We start from the raw sequence: 14344 nt of genomic DNA, 5'->3' as shown, positions 1-14344 counted from the left end.
GCCACCCTCAGAGCCTCTGGAGCCTTGGCATCTCTCAGACTTTAGAACATTCAGGAATCTTCGAGAACCGAGGTTCATAGAGCCCCAGAGTCACAGGGCCTCCGGGTCTCAGAATCACAGGCCTCTCAGAAGTTGAGGAGGACCTTTGAGAGGGAGCCCCTGAGGCAGCCCCGGGCGGGGAAGGGACTCAGCCAGCCTGGACCCCGGCCGCCTGGTCGAGGTGAGCAGGGGCAGCCCCTCGAGCCCTGCCCCCCACCCCGAGAGAGCCCCCCACCCTGAGAGAGCCACACTGAGTCAGGGCTTCTTGTCCTAGACCGGAGAGAGAGAAACGTTTGTCCTGCTCAGTCAGTCGAGTTGTCTTGACTATCGTTTCTTGAGCCACCTACTGTGTGCTAGGTGCTGTGCTTTAAGGAAGGTCTTCTCGAGGTATCTGTAGTGAAGGACCAGGTTTGTTTTAATATTTTCAACTCCCAGTCCATTGTGATGGATACGCTTGTGAAGTACAGACAATAAAGGTGAAAAAGGGGCGCCTGGGTGGCACAGTCGGTTAAGCGTCCGACTTCAGCCAGGTCACGATCTCTCGGTCCGCGAGTTCGAGCCCCGCGTCAGGCTCTGGGCTGATGGCTCGGAGCCTGGAGCCTGTTTCCGATTCTGTGTCTCCCTCTCTCTCTGCCCCTCCCCCGTTCATGCTCTGTCTCTCTCTGTCCCAAAAATAAATAAACGTTGAAAAAAAAAAAATAAAAAAAAAAAAAGTGAAAAAAAAAAAAAAGTCCAAAATACAAGACCCAATTTAAAAAAACAACAACAACTATGATTACATTCAAATGACATAAAAAATCAACTGTCACGTTGCTGTAGAAGTTTCTAGACGTTCTCTCTGTGGGTACCCACCCTCTGAGAAAGCCCCTTAGAGGCTTGGGGGTTTGTTTGCCCTGTGCCGGTGCTGGAGATTCCCATCACCCGGAGGAGGCACGCCCCCTGGTGGAGGGTCCTGGAAGTGGCTGAAAGGGATTTCGGGGATCTGGTTGGTGCGCCCAGTGGGGAACCAACATAAGGGACCAGCCCACATGTGGGGTTGCGGCTGGATTGTGGAGCCTCAAATTCTGGAACCAGAAGTATCACCCCTGAGCGAGATCGAGAGGCCATTACATTGAGGTTTGGGGACGATCCCTCTGAAGTGTGTGTCTTTGGGGGTTCGCTCCCCCCTGTGGGGTTGGAGGTGGGGGAGGGTGGGTAACCCCGAGGGTTAGGAGGTAGGGAGACCATGAGGAAGCCAGAGGTGCTGGCGGCCTGACTGGGGAAGGGCCGTGGTTGGGAGGGGCCACACGTGGACGACACTTTGAAGGGTGGATCTGTGTGCCCCCAAAGCCGCAAGAGGCAGGGAGCTGGAGCCTCCTTCCAACGCCCAGGCCATGGGGACACTGGTTCTCCCACTTTCTTGCTGTGCGCATGACTTGCGTCCTCCCTAAGCCTCTGCTTCCTCATTCGTGAATGTATTCCTCGTTATACGAACACGTACCACCAAAGGTGGACAGAACCTTGATTTTTTTTTTCACTTTTCATGGGTCTTGAGCAGTCAGTCCTCATGTTTGTTTGTTCGTCTTTTTTCCTGCTGGGTAAACTAAGGCCCGGAAAGGGGCAGGAGGTTGCCTGAGGACCCCCAGCTCTGCAGACCCCATAGGATAATGCCATACGGCATTTAGGATTCACTGAATCCTCAAACAGCCTGCTGAGACAGAAGCTGTGATTATCCCCCTTCTGCGGATGAGGAAACTGAGGCCCAGGCAAAGCCACTGCCCCAGGTCACATGGGGAGCAGGGGACCAGACCACAGGCTGTCCAGGCGGGCCGGCTCAGAGCCTGGGCTCCCGTCTGCCATCTGCCACACACGTCCGCCTTCTACCCTCTCCCAGGCCGAGAACCTCTTGCTGGATGCCGAGGCCAACATCAAGATCGCCGACTTTGGCTTCAGCAACGAGTTTACCCTGGGCTCAAAGCTGGACACGTTCTGTGGGAGCCCCCCGTATGCCGCCCCGGAGCTGTTCCAGGGCAAGAAGTACGATGGGCCAGAGGTGGACATCTGGAGCCTCGGTGTCATCCTGTACACCCTCGTCAGCGGCTCCCTGCCCTTCGACGGGCACAACCTCAAGGTGCTGGGCGGGGCTGGCGTGGAGGTCTTGATCTCCTGGGGAGGGTCTCTCCGGTAGGCCCCCAGCCCCTCCCCCCACACCTCCTCTGGAGAGGGCCGGAGGGGCGGGGCTGGCCTGAGGTCACACAGCAAGAAGGTGGGGGGGGGGCGGGTCCAGGCAGGACCCGGGTCCCCACCGTGGGTCGTGTGGCCAGCCCCAGCGGACCGTGCCGCGCTGGGGTTCAGGGCATGGGCTTTGCAGCCGCAGGCTTGAGTTCAAATCTCAGCTCACTCCCTCATTCACTCAGTAAATATTCATTGCCCACCACTGGGGGGGGGGAGGGTCAGGTTGTTTTAGGTTTTACAGATACCATATGAAGAGAAGAGACAAAAAATCTCTGCCTTCATACGTGCTGGACCATAGGTGAACTTTGAGAAGACAACCAAAGTGGGAAAAAAGCCAATCACAAAGGCCACCCATCATATGATTCCATTTCTATGAAGTGTCCAGAACGGGCAAATCCCTAGAGGTGGGAGCAGATGAGTGGGTATCTCAGGCTGGGGGAGTTGGAGAACAGGCTTAACCGACTGGTGATGGCCGCACCACTCGGTGAATGTACTCGAAACCTTTGTATAGGGTACCGCAAACAGAAAAATCCCTGCCCCCGGGGGAGGGAGCAGAGCGGGGCCAAAAACAAAATAAATAAGCAAACTGCATAATATTATGTCAATGTCAAATACTGACCAGTGCTGGGGGGGGAGGGGGTGCGTGGAGGGGTGGGAAGTATGTGGTGAGTGGCAGGATGGTGTAAGGTTTTCTTCCCTGACATTTTGGGGTTTTTTTTTAATGTTTTATTTTTGAGAGAGAGTGTGCGAACAGGGGAGGGGGAGAGAGAGAGGGACAGAGGATCTAAAGCAGGCCCTGCCCTGGCCTGATGCGGGACTCGAACTCACGAACCGTGAGATCATGACCTGAGCCGAAATCAGGAGTCAGGCGCTTAACCCCCGAGCCACCCAGGTGCCCTCCGTTCTTTGACCTTTTTATTCTTTTTTTTTTTTTTAATTTTTTTTTTTCAACGTTTATTTATTTTTGGGACAGAGAGAGACAGAGCATGAACGGGGGAGGGGCAGAGAGAGAGGGAGACACAGAATCGGAAACAGGCTCCAGGCTCTGAGCCATCAGCCCAGAGCCCGACGCGGGGCTCGAACTCACGGACCGCGAGATCGTGACCTGGCTGAAGTCGGACGCTTAACCGACTGCGCCACCCAGGCGCCCCTGACCTTTTTATTCTGAGACGTGGCCAGTCTATGGAGAAGTGGCAGGACTGGGACAGAGAACACGTAGGACCTTTCAGGACATGCTCCGGCCACGTTTGCCATCAGTCTGCTCGGGCACACGCCGTTGCCTCTGCCATTACTGATGGAACGTTTGGGGGTCGGCCGCAGACACGATGCGCCTCTGTCCCTGCGGGGGACACACAGCAGGCATCTCCTGAGACTGGACGTTTTCCTGTCTACAGTCACACTCGGGAAAATGCAGCCAGGGTGCAGTCCTGGCCTGCAACCCACGACCGTCCTCCGATGTCCCCAGTCGTCCTGAGAATGTCCTCGTAGCTGTTTTTCTCCCGCACCGGCACTCGGGCTCCCGAGTCGTCTGCAGCTGACCTGTACCTTTCATCTCCTGTCATGTGGAGCAGCAATTCTGTCCCGCGTGGCATGGCTTTGTGGCCATCGGGCCACTTGTGCCACAGGGCTCCCCTCGGTTTGGGGTGACCCGCGTCTCCTCGCGATGGGGTCCCAGGGGTGCGTTTTGGGGCAGGAATTCCACAGCCGGGATGCTCGGTCCTGCTTGAGGTGGCCCGCAAGGAGCGTTCAGAGGTCAGGAAGTCACTACTGGGGACAGGCCACCAGAGCAGGGACCTGAGTGATGAGGAGGAAGGAGCCCCTTCTTCACAGAGGCCTCAGCTGAGGCGCTGACCCCTCTGAGCCTCAGTCTCCCCTCTGTTCGGTGTCCATAAGGTAACCAGCTATGTAGCAGCGACTCGAGGGCTCGCTAAGATCAGACGTCCAAAGTGCTCACCATCACAGAGTAATCTCTCTGAGCCCCGGGCATCAAGCCAAGAGACTTTTTTAGAAGGCTAGGCCACATCCCACCTGCCCCAGGCCCTTGTCACCTCCTGCTGTCCTGGTTTCCCACCCTCAGCCTTTCTGGGCAAAGGAGACATGCAGCTAGGGACAGGTCCCCACTCTGTCATTTCCTTGCTAAGCGACCTGGGACATACTCCCTTTCAGAACCTCAGTTTCCCTGTCTGTAAGATGGGGACATTGAGAGTATCCACTGACGGCCAGCCTGGGTGTCTAAAGCCCTCCACCAGGGCCTGGCATCTGGCCAGGGTGTTACACTTGGGAGCCACACTGGTGGTGGCAATGGCGATGGCCCCTTGGCGACTCCTCATTACCACGTGACAGTGGCAGTGTGGTGCGGTGGTCACATAGCACGGGCTCCGGAGCCAGACTGCCTGGCTTGGAACCCTGGCCCTGCCATTTCCCGGCTGCACACTCCTAGCACCAGTGACTTAACCCCTCTAAGCCTCAGTTTCCTGGTCTGAAAAACGGGCAGCATGGCCCTGCTTCACAGCATCGTTGGGAGTGCAGAGGTAACTTGCGTAAAGCACTCAGAACATGGCCTGCGCGGGGTAAGTGCCCTGCTCGGAAAGCGATACTCGTTACTATTAAATATTCACGACCCTCTGGGCTGTAGTGATCTGGAGACCCAGGAGGCTCCCAGCCCTTTCAGGAGGATGCCCAGGAGGGGAGCTCCCAGCCCAGAGCTCCACCCAGAGATTCCGCCCCCCCACCCCACCCCCCTACCCAACATCGCTCCCCCCTCCGTTTCCTGTCTCCCCCAGTTCTTCTTCAGGATGGAAGGGGCTGTCCCTGGCCTGCCATGCGGCTTGGAGTTTCTTTTCTCTGTCTTGGCAAGGTCCCTCCAAAAAGGCCCTTAAAAAAGAGAAAAAGGTCTGCCTGTAAATGGGCTCTCATGCTTTGAGACTGCCAGCGTCTCACAGTTCTTTGGAAAGACAGGCATGCCTAGGGAAGGGGGGAGCCGAGGGGTGGGAGGCAGGAGGGCAGGATCCCCACCCTCTTCATGAACCTAACAGTTAAGTCGCACTTACCCTGGGCCAGACGTGTGCTGTGCATTTTACTTATGTAGCGTTATGGGTGCTGTGAGCCCTGGGTCCCCAGACGAGACTGAGGCCCAGATGCTGACTTCCCTCTTCCTGGCTTGTAGAATTCGCTTTTCTCGGTGGGATTTCCTCTGAATGAAAAATGCTTTTTTTTTTTTTTTTTTTTGAAAATGCCTACACCTGGTACGGGTTCCCATTTTACAGATGGGCAGCTGTGGTCAGGAGAGAGGGTGGGGGGTTCTGCCACCTGTCGCTTCTGTCAGGAGATTGGGAGAAGGAGTGTGTGTGTGTGTGTGTGTGTGTGTGTGTGTGTGTGAGTGAGATGGGTCAGGGAGGCCGGGTGGATCCCTCCCCCAGTAACCCCGTCCCCCTAGGAGCTGCGGGAGCGAGTCCTCAGAGGGAAGTACCGGGTCCCTTTCTACATGTCAACAGACTGTGAGAGCATTCTGCGGAGATTTTTGGTGCTGAACCCAGCTAAACGCTGTACTCTCGAGGTAAGCCCCGGTCCCGGCCCCCTCTCACTACAGCCTTCTTGCCCTCACTTTCGTCTCCTGGGCCCATCTGCCTGAGATCGCTGCTGGAAGGTGGGGGGAGCCGGGCAGCCCGAGAAAAGGCTCCCGGGCCCGTCTCGACGCCACCCCCAGCTTCGCCCACTCCCCGCCATGCCAGTAATTAGCTAATGAGCTCCTAGGCTGATTACAGGGTGCCGGGGACCCAGATGATGCGGAGGAGGGAGGTGACATCGGGAGGCTCCAACAGTGGGGGGGGGTGCTGGGGGTGTGGTGAGGAGGCGCTGGCTCTCAGGAAGCCCTCGATTCTGGAGTGTTAGGTCTTGGAGGGGGCGGGGGGTGGGCAGGGCACGCAGCCCTACTTGAGGGCCTGCCTGGGAGACGAGGAACTGTATTTTCCCCGGTTTTGTCTGACGTCTGTCTTCCCCCTTCCCTATCCTGCCCGCGATTCCTGCAGCAAATCATGAAAGACAAGTGGATCAACATTGGCTATGAGGGTGAGGAGTTGAAGCCATACACGGAGCCCGAGGAAGACTTCGGGGACACCAAGCGAATCGGTGAGGGTCGGGGAGAGCAGGCGCCCCAGCTCCTCAGAGCCACGGGCCCCCCCGAGCCAGGGGGAGGAGCTTCCCAGCACCTACAATACCCCTTTGATGAGCGCAAGGCAATTAGGGAGAGTGAAGTCGGGGCTCTGATCCCCATGCTGCTACTTGCTGGCTGTGTGACCCTGGGCAGGCGGCTTCCCCTCTCTGTGCTGCCATTGCCTCATCGGTAAAATGGGACAGCCATAGAACCTGTCATGGGGCTGTTGTGAATATTAAGTGAGTGAACCCACATAAAGCACTTGGTTTTGACTCTTAAGACACAAAAAGAAATCACAGCTCACTTCCAGAAATGTTTGGGCACAAGTCGTTGGTAATCTGTACGTTTGGGGAAAGCCTCTATGTTGGCATGTGCCTCACCCACCAACCCTTTGGTCTCAGATCCTCCAGCCTGGAACCCTTGAACTCTGGACCCCGAAGGCATTAGCCCCGCAAGAGCCCCTTAGGAGCCGTCCACTCACTGGCCGTTATACAGTGGAGGAGACCAAGGCCACCGTCAGAGCTGGTTACGTTAGTCAGGACTTTTGTGGTTATATGTTAATGGAAAACCCAAGCCATTCTGGCTTCAACCAATAATAATAGTAGGCTGAGCCATTTGAAATTGGTATTTTTATGGGTCCGAATTTGTCAGCGTTAGCACCTTTATCTGGTATAACCTACAAGTGGTAACTTATTCACGTAACTGAAAACGCCAGGGTATGTCGACCTTCAGGCACAGCTGGACCCAGGCGCTCAAAGACAGTCGTTGGAAATCTTAGTGGTGGCTCCTGTCCCCGGAGGCTCAAGTCACAGGAGCAAGCTGGCAACAGCATATACCAGGGGCCTGGACACCCCGTCAAGGAAAGAAGCCACTTTCCTAAATGTTCCAACGGAAGCTCTAGGCTGGTACCCATTGGCTACCCCTGAACCAGGCCGTGGGGATGGAGTGCTCCGATTGGCCAGAACTGGGTCATATGCCCATCCTGAACCAATCAGTGTGGTTTGGGGTATAGCGCGTTCTGAGTGGCCAGACCCGGGTCATACGCCTGCCGTGAGCCAATCAGTGTGGCTATGGGGATGGACTACTCTGTTGGGTCAGGCCTGGGTGTTACACCTGCCCTTGGGGGCTTGGCGCAGGCAGGAGTGGGCCAGGTGATCCAAGCGGGAAAGAAATGTTCTTCCAAGGAAATCGGGGTGCTGCCGACAGAAGGGGGAATGGATACTGAACAGGCCAAAGAGCAGGCGTTGCTGTGTGGGGCAGAAGCGAGTCCAAGGGAAGGGTCTGGGGAGATTGAACCTCCTCTCCATCCCCCTCTCCCAGAGGTGATGGTGGGTATGGGCTACACGCGGGAAGAAATCAAAGAGGCCTTGACCAGCCAGAAGTACAACGAAGTGACCGCCACCTACCTCCTGCTGGGCAGGAAGACTGAGGTCAGAAGGCGCCAGGGGCATTTGGGATGCGCGATGCCCGGGGTGGAGGGACTTCTGGGGCAGAGCGGGGGCAGAGGCTGAGGCTCTTCGTCTGTCATCCTCCTGCAGGAGGGTGGGGACCGGGGCACCCCGGGGCTGGCCCTTGCACGGGTGCGGGCGCCCAGCGACGCCACCAATGGAGCGAGCTCCAGCAAAGGCACCAGCCACAGCAAAGGGCAGCGGACCTCCTCGTCCACCTACCACCGCCAGCGCAGGCATAGCGACTTCTGTGAGTATGGCCCCACGCCCTCCCACACCGTCCCTGCGTTACATCAGGGTCACCTGCACCAGAAGCCCACTGGAGCCAGCTGCAGAGGAGAGAGGAATTTTGCATAAAGATGCAGGGATGGTACAGGGAACTTGGAGGCGGGAATGCCCAGTCAGGATCAGGAAGGGATTAGAAACTGGAAAAGCAGCTGGAGTAGACACCCTCTGTTCCTCTGGTTTTGCCTTTTTCTCTCACTTATCTCACCTTATCTTTTTCCTAGTTTCTCAATTCCTTCCATCTCTGTTTTGGAGACCAGCCCAAATGGTAGCATGAATCCCTTTGGTCCAGTTGTCAGGCACAGAGTTCTCATGTCAGGGTCCACTTGGAATTTAGCCACTGTGATGGGAACACCGGAGGACACATTGCACAGAGTGGCTGCCGAGAGCTTGCCCTCTGGCTCTCCTCCGCGCTGAAAGGATGGGAGGCCCTTCCTAGTGGAAAGGGGCTGGGCGGACACCTACTTGGACCCCACATTCTGTAACTGAAAGATAGTCATCACCCACAGAAAATAGATCCCACAACCACCACCACACATTAGGCATGGACGCTTCTCTTACCTACACCCTCCTCAAATGTTAATCCTCCCAACTATCTTTCTTAAGATTCTTTTATTATTTTTTTTAATGTTTGTTTATTTTTGAGAGAGACAGAGCATGAACGGGGTAGGGGCAGAGAGAGAGGGAGACACAGAATCCGACGCAGGCTCCAGGCTCCGAACTGTCATCACAGAGTCCGATGCGGGGCTCAAACTCACGAACCAGGAGATCATGACCTGAGCTAAAGTCCGACACGTAACCGACTGAGCCATCCAGGTGCCCTGCCCCCCACTATTTTTTAAGCAGCTTCGTTGAGATATAATTCACATACCATACGATTCACCCAAAGTGGACAATTCAGTGGCGTTAGTGTATTCACAGAGTCGTGCGGCCAGCCCCACAATCCATTTTAGCCCATATTCATCGCCCCAGAAAGAAACTCCACAAGCCCTAGCTAGCCATCAACCCCCAAACCCCCATCCACCGCCCCTAGCCCCTGAGAACCACCAGTCTATTCCCTGTCTCTACAGATTCCCCTATTCTGGACATTTCTTATAAGAAGAAGTTTACAACATGTGGCCTTTTGTGTCTGGCTTCTTTCACTTAGGCTAACGTTTTCATCCATGTGTTAGTGGCCCTTTTTCCACCTATAAGTAGCCGGATCGGTCCAGAAAGTCCCTAAGGAGCTCAAGACTCCAGCATTCTATGGTTACAACATGGTAACCTTAAAAAACACCCACATGGAAATCTTCTGGGTTCCCGGGGTTCCCGGAGGGTTTGTCGACAGGTGCCCTGTGTCCGTCATTTACAGACCTTATGATGCTTCTGGGACTTCCAAGCATTAAGGTGCCTGAGAAATTAACACACAGACGTTTCAATTGTCTGAAGTTCGTGAACACATTCAAATCCGCTGGTTCTAAAACCGTAATCTCCTTCCTAAGATGTTCTAAGGGACCAGATTTGTTTGTTTTGTTTTTGAAACGAATACAGTCACTTCCTTCAAAATGTGATAGTACAGGGAGGGTAGACAATAAAAAAGTTTTCATCGAACACCTGTCTCCCGGTTATCCGTGGAGGCAGCCACTGTTAATCAGTTTTATATGACTTCTTTTGGGGAGATTTTATTCACATATAAATAGAGTTAATCCTTGAACAATCCTGGGGTCAGGGCACCAACCCCCTGTACGTTGAAAATCCACGTATAACTTTTAATTCCCTCAAAATGTAACTGCTCATAGCCTGCTGTGGACTAGATGCCTCGCTGATAACATAGCCCGTCAACACATAACTTTGTACGTTGTCTGGGTTATATACTGTAGTCTTACCGTAAAGGAAGCTAGAGGAAAGAAAATGTCCTTAAGAAAATCGTTAGGAAAAGACAATTTGCAGTACTGGATAGTCTTTATCGAAAAAATCCCATGCGGCGTTCAAACGCCTGTTGTCCGAGGGTCCACTGTATATATAAGCTAGATACGAAAAGGAGAGACAGGAAAAGAAAAGAGCCATAAAGATGTATAAATACGATGCTAACATCGTCACGCACCATAAAGGTAATATTCTCACCGTTTAAGACAAACGATTGCCTCTGAAGATGTTCATGTATAAATATGTAGATGGAGATAAATAGAAATAGACCTGCACATTTCCCCTTTTGGGTACAAATGATAGGACCCTGTGGACCTCAGGCGTTGCCTTTTCTGCTCTACAATCCATCGTGAAGATCATTCTTTGTTGGTGCACAAGCAGCTTCCTCCTAGCTGCAGAGTATTACATCGTATAGAAATATCTTGGGGCGCCTGGGTGGCTCAGTTAGTTGAGCCTGCGACTTCCGCTCAGGTCGTGATCTCGAGGTTCCTGGGTTTGCGCCCCAGTTGCGCCCTGTGCCGACAGCTCAGAGCCCGGAGCCTGCTTGGGATCCTGTGTCTCCCTCTCTCTCCGCCCCTCCCTCACTCACGTTCTGTCTCTCTCTCTCCCTCTCTCTCTCAAGAATAAATAAAGTTAAAAAAAAAAAAGGGGGGGGGGGAATATCTTGGGGCACCTGGGTGGCTCAGTTGGTTGAGCGCCGGAGGTCGGCTCAGGTCTTATCTCACCGTTAGTGAATTCGAGTCCGGAGCCCGCATCAGATCTTTTATCCACCCCTCCTCCCACCCTTCCCCTGCTTGCACGGTCTTTCTCAATCTCTCAAAAATAAATAAATCTTAAATAAAAAAAATAAAATAAAAAATCTTGACTTGACTTAGACATTTCCCCAGTGACGAGCACTCAGGCTGTTGCCAGTCTTTCGGCCTTAAAAGAAAAACAAGGCTGCCGTGAATAAACCTGCGTGAGGATCACATATCATGTACGTGGAGTTGGGCGGGGGGATCAGTGCACGCATTCGTCACCCGGACAGATACTGTCAGAATGGCCTGCGCGGGAGCTTGTAGCCTGCGTGGGGAACTCTCGGGTTCCGAGGGTCACCCAGAGTAGGTTCGGGCTTTTCCAGGGGACGCGAGCCCTAAACTGCCCCCTCCCTCCCCCAGGTGGCCCCTCCCCCGCACCCCTGCACCCCAAGCGCAGCCCAACCAGCACGGGGGAGACGGAGCTGAAGGAGGAGCGCCTGCCAGGCCGGAAGGCGAGCTGCAGCGCTGCCGGAAGCGGGAGCCGGGGGCTGCCCCCCTCCAGCCCCATGGTCAGCAGCGCCCACAACCCCAACAAGGCAGAGATCCCAGAGCGGCGGAAGGACAGCACGAGCACCCCGGTGAGTGGCCCGGGCTGGGGGCGGAGACCGCCTGGTGCACGTTTTCCAGACCCTGCTGTTTCCCAGCCTGCTCCCCCAGACCACCACGCAGGACTCCTGGTTTCACTCATTCATTCATTCATTCATTCCATAGACATTGGAGCGCTCTTTCTGCCGGAGCTTGTGCGTGCCGCTAGTATATAAATTAGCATTCAGTGTCAGAAAGAAGCAAGGTACTTGCTTTAGGTGGGAAGGACTTTATTTATTTACTTTTTAAAGCGTATTTATTGATTTTGAGAGATGTGGAACGTGAGTGGGGGAGTTGGGGTGGGGGGGAGAGAAAGAGAGAGAATCCCAAGCAGGATCTGCACTGCCAGCGCAGAGCCTGACTCGGGGCTCGATCCCATGAAACCGTGAGATTATGACCTGACCTGAAACCGAGAGTCAGATGCTTAACCAACTGAGCCCCCCGGGTGCCCCAGAAGAATTTTTAAAAAATATTTATTTATTTATTTTGAGAGCGACAGAGCGTGGGGGAGGGGCAGGGACACAGAGAGGGAATCCCAAGGAGGCTTCGGAGGGTCAGCACAGAGCCTGATGTGGGGCTCCATCCCGTGACCTCAAGATCACGACCCAAGCCGTTATCAAGAGCCAGACAGACGCTCAACCGACTGAGCCACCCGGGCACCCGGAAGGGTTTTAATACGGGGAATTAGGTACTTACAAAGTTGTCAAAAGGACCAGCAGAGCAGGCAGGGGATGATTAGACCCACAGGGGTCACACCACAGCACAGCAGGTCTGACCCGCCACAGGGGCTGCTTAGCCCCTGGCACCGTTGAATTACCGTCACATGGTGGTGACGGTATTCCGAGACTCAGAAACTTTCTTCTCTACCAGAAGGGCCCCTCGATGCCCGGAAGTCTGGAAAACGGGCACTGGGGCCCTCCAGAGGCAAAGACCCTCATCCCGTGACCTTGCCCGTGGAAGGAGGAGGCAGATGGGACATGAAGGCAACTTCCATCCCATTTCCACCTTCCAAATCTTCCCGCGGGCAAAGGTGGCCAGAACCAGAGCTCCAGAGGAGTCTGGGGAATATAGTACTAGGCTTCCCTGCCTCTGCAGCTCCTTAATGTTTTTTTAATGTTTATTTATTTTGTTTTATTTTATTTTTTGAGAGAGAGGGAGACACAAAATCCGAAGCAGTCTCTGAACTGTCAGCACAGAGCCTCCGATGCGGGGCTCGAACTCATGGACCGTGAGATCGTGACCTGAGCTGAGGTCAGACGCTTAACCAACGGAGCCATCCAGGCGCCCCTTTAAAATGTTTTTAATGTTTGTTTATTTTGTTTAAGAGAGAGAGAGAGAGAGAGAGACAGTGCAGCTCCTTAAAAGAGGAAGTTGAGAAACAAACACAGGCCCCACAGCAGAGACGAGGGTGGGTGGAGACAGGTCATAGGAAAGTGGTCAGCACTCTGAGGCCCTACAGACCAGAGCTTGAATTACATTGGTGACCTGTGTGGCCTTGAGCAAGTGACTTCACCTCTCTGAGCCTCAGTATTCCACCCTGTGAAATGGGCTCATCAGAGGCCTTAGACTCTTGTGAGGCTCTGATAAGGTCTGGGACATAAACTACCTCCCATAGTGTCCAGCTCAGGAAGCACTCAATAAATGAAGGCTCTTGTTACTTTGTTTTAATTTACTTTAATTTTTATTTAGTTTTGAGAGAGAGAGAAAGAGAGAATGAGCAGGGGAGGGGCAGGGAGTGAGGGAGACACAGGATCCAAAGCAGGCTCCAGGCTCCGAGCTGTCAGCACAGAGACCGACGCGGGGCTCGAACTCACGAACCGCAAGATCATGCATGACCTGAGCCTAAGTCAGACGCTTGACCGACTGAGCCACCCAGGTGCCCCGGCTCTTGTTATTGTCAAGGTAAACCCACACCTTAAAAAGGTAGAAAAGAAGAGGAAATTAGCCCCCAGAACGTAGAAGAAGGGAAATAATAGACGGTAATAAAGGAGAAAACAGAAGGACCCTAGAGAAAACCAAAAAAAAAGCTGCAATCTGGTTCTTGAAAAGGTTGGTGCGATCATTGGACCCCACGAATTACTAATAGCAGAAGTGAAAGGGGCACCTGGGTGGCTCAGACATTTGAGCGTCCAACCCTTCATTTTGGCTCAGGTCGTGATATTATGGTCGTGGGATTCAGCCCCGAGTCAGGCTCCACGCTCTAAGAATACTTGGGATTCTCTCTCTTTCTCGTTTTAAAAGAAAGAGGGAGGAAAAAACGAAGAAGAAGGAAGCTATATTCTAACATAAAGAGACAGTCAAAAGGTATTAGGAACCACCTTATGCCCATAAATGTGAGAGCTTAGATGAAATGGACAGATGCCTTCAAAAAACACAAGTAACTAAACTTGTCCGAGAAGAAGCAGAAAATCCGAACCGCCTTATATTCTTGTTCAAGAAACTGAATCCGTGACTTAAAACTTTTCCATAAAGAAAATTCCAGACCCTAAGTGGTGGGATTCTGCCAAACACTGAAAGAAGGAATAACACCAGCCAACTTTAGACAGGCTTCCAGAGGATAGAAAAAGAGGGATCACTTCTCAGCTCATCTGGGGAGGTGGTATAATCCCGATGGGCACCCCATGATCCAAGAGAGCCCACAGTCCCATGCGGGGGTGGGGGGTGTCTAAGGGGACAGACGTCAGTGATACAAAGTGATCAGGACTGCAGCGGGGGCCCTGAGAAGGCTCCTGACTCAGCCGGGGGCCAGAGGCGGGGGTATGTTATGAACCAGAAAGTTCCATAGGTGTGTGAGTCAAGGGGAGAGGTGGGAGGAATAGCCAAGCAGGTGGGCTAGCCTGTGCAAAGGCCAGGAGGAGGCACCAAACGTGCCCGGAAGAAGTATGCTCCAAAAAGCTTGACGTGGCTGGCCCGTACCC

General features: G+C 53.8%; 1 protein-coding gene across 2 annotated transcripts in view; it reads left to right on the top strand.

The window, feature by feature from the left end:
- Positions 1 to 14344, top strand: part of MARK4 (microtubule affinity regulating kinase 4) — a 31417-nt gene that overhangs the window by 10081 nt on the left and 6992 nt on the right. For both annotated transcript variants that reach the window (XM_045441949.1, XM_045441950.1), the window contains exons 8-13: positions 1913 to 2149; positions 5690 to 5809; positions 6282 to 6381; positions 7727 to 7836; positions 7945 to 8104; positions 11202 to 11419. In XM_045441949.1, the coding sequence (XP_045297905.1) occupies positions 1913 to 2149; positions 5690 to 5809; positions 6282 to 6381; positions 7727 to 7836; positions 7945 to 8104; positions 11202 to 11419 (945 nt within the window). The remainder of the gene's footprint in view (positions 1 to 1912; positions 2150 to 5689; positions 5810 to 6281; positions 6382 to 7726; positions 7837 to 7944; positions 8105 to 11201; positions 11420 to 14344) is intronic.

The sequence above is a fragment of the Leopardus geoffroyi genome, chromosome E2, assembly GCF_018350155.1.
Source record: "Leopardus geoffroyi isolate Oge1 chromosome E2, O.geoffroyi_Oge1_pat1.0, whole genome shotgun sequence".
Taxonomy (NCBI): Eukaryota; Metazoa; Chordata; class Mammalia; order Carnivora; family Felidae; genus Leopardus; species Leopardus geoffroyi.
Note: the sequence above shows the minus strand (reverse complement) of the source record. Positions and strands in the feature narration are given on the sequence as shown.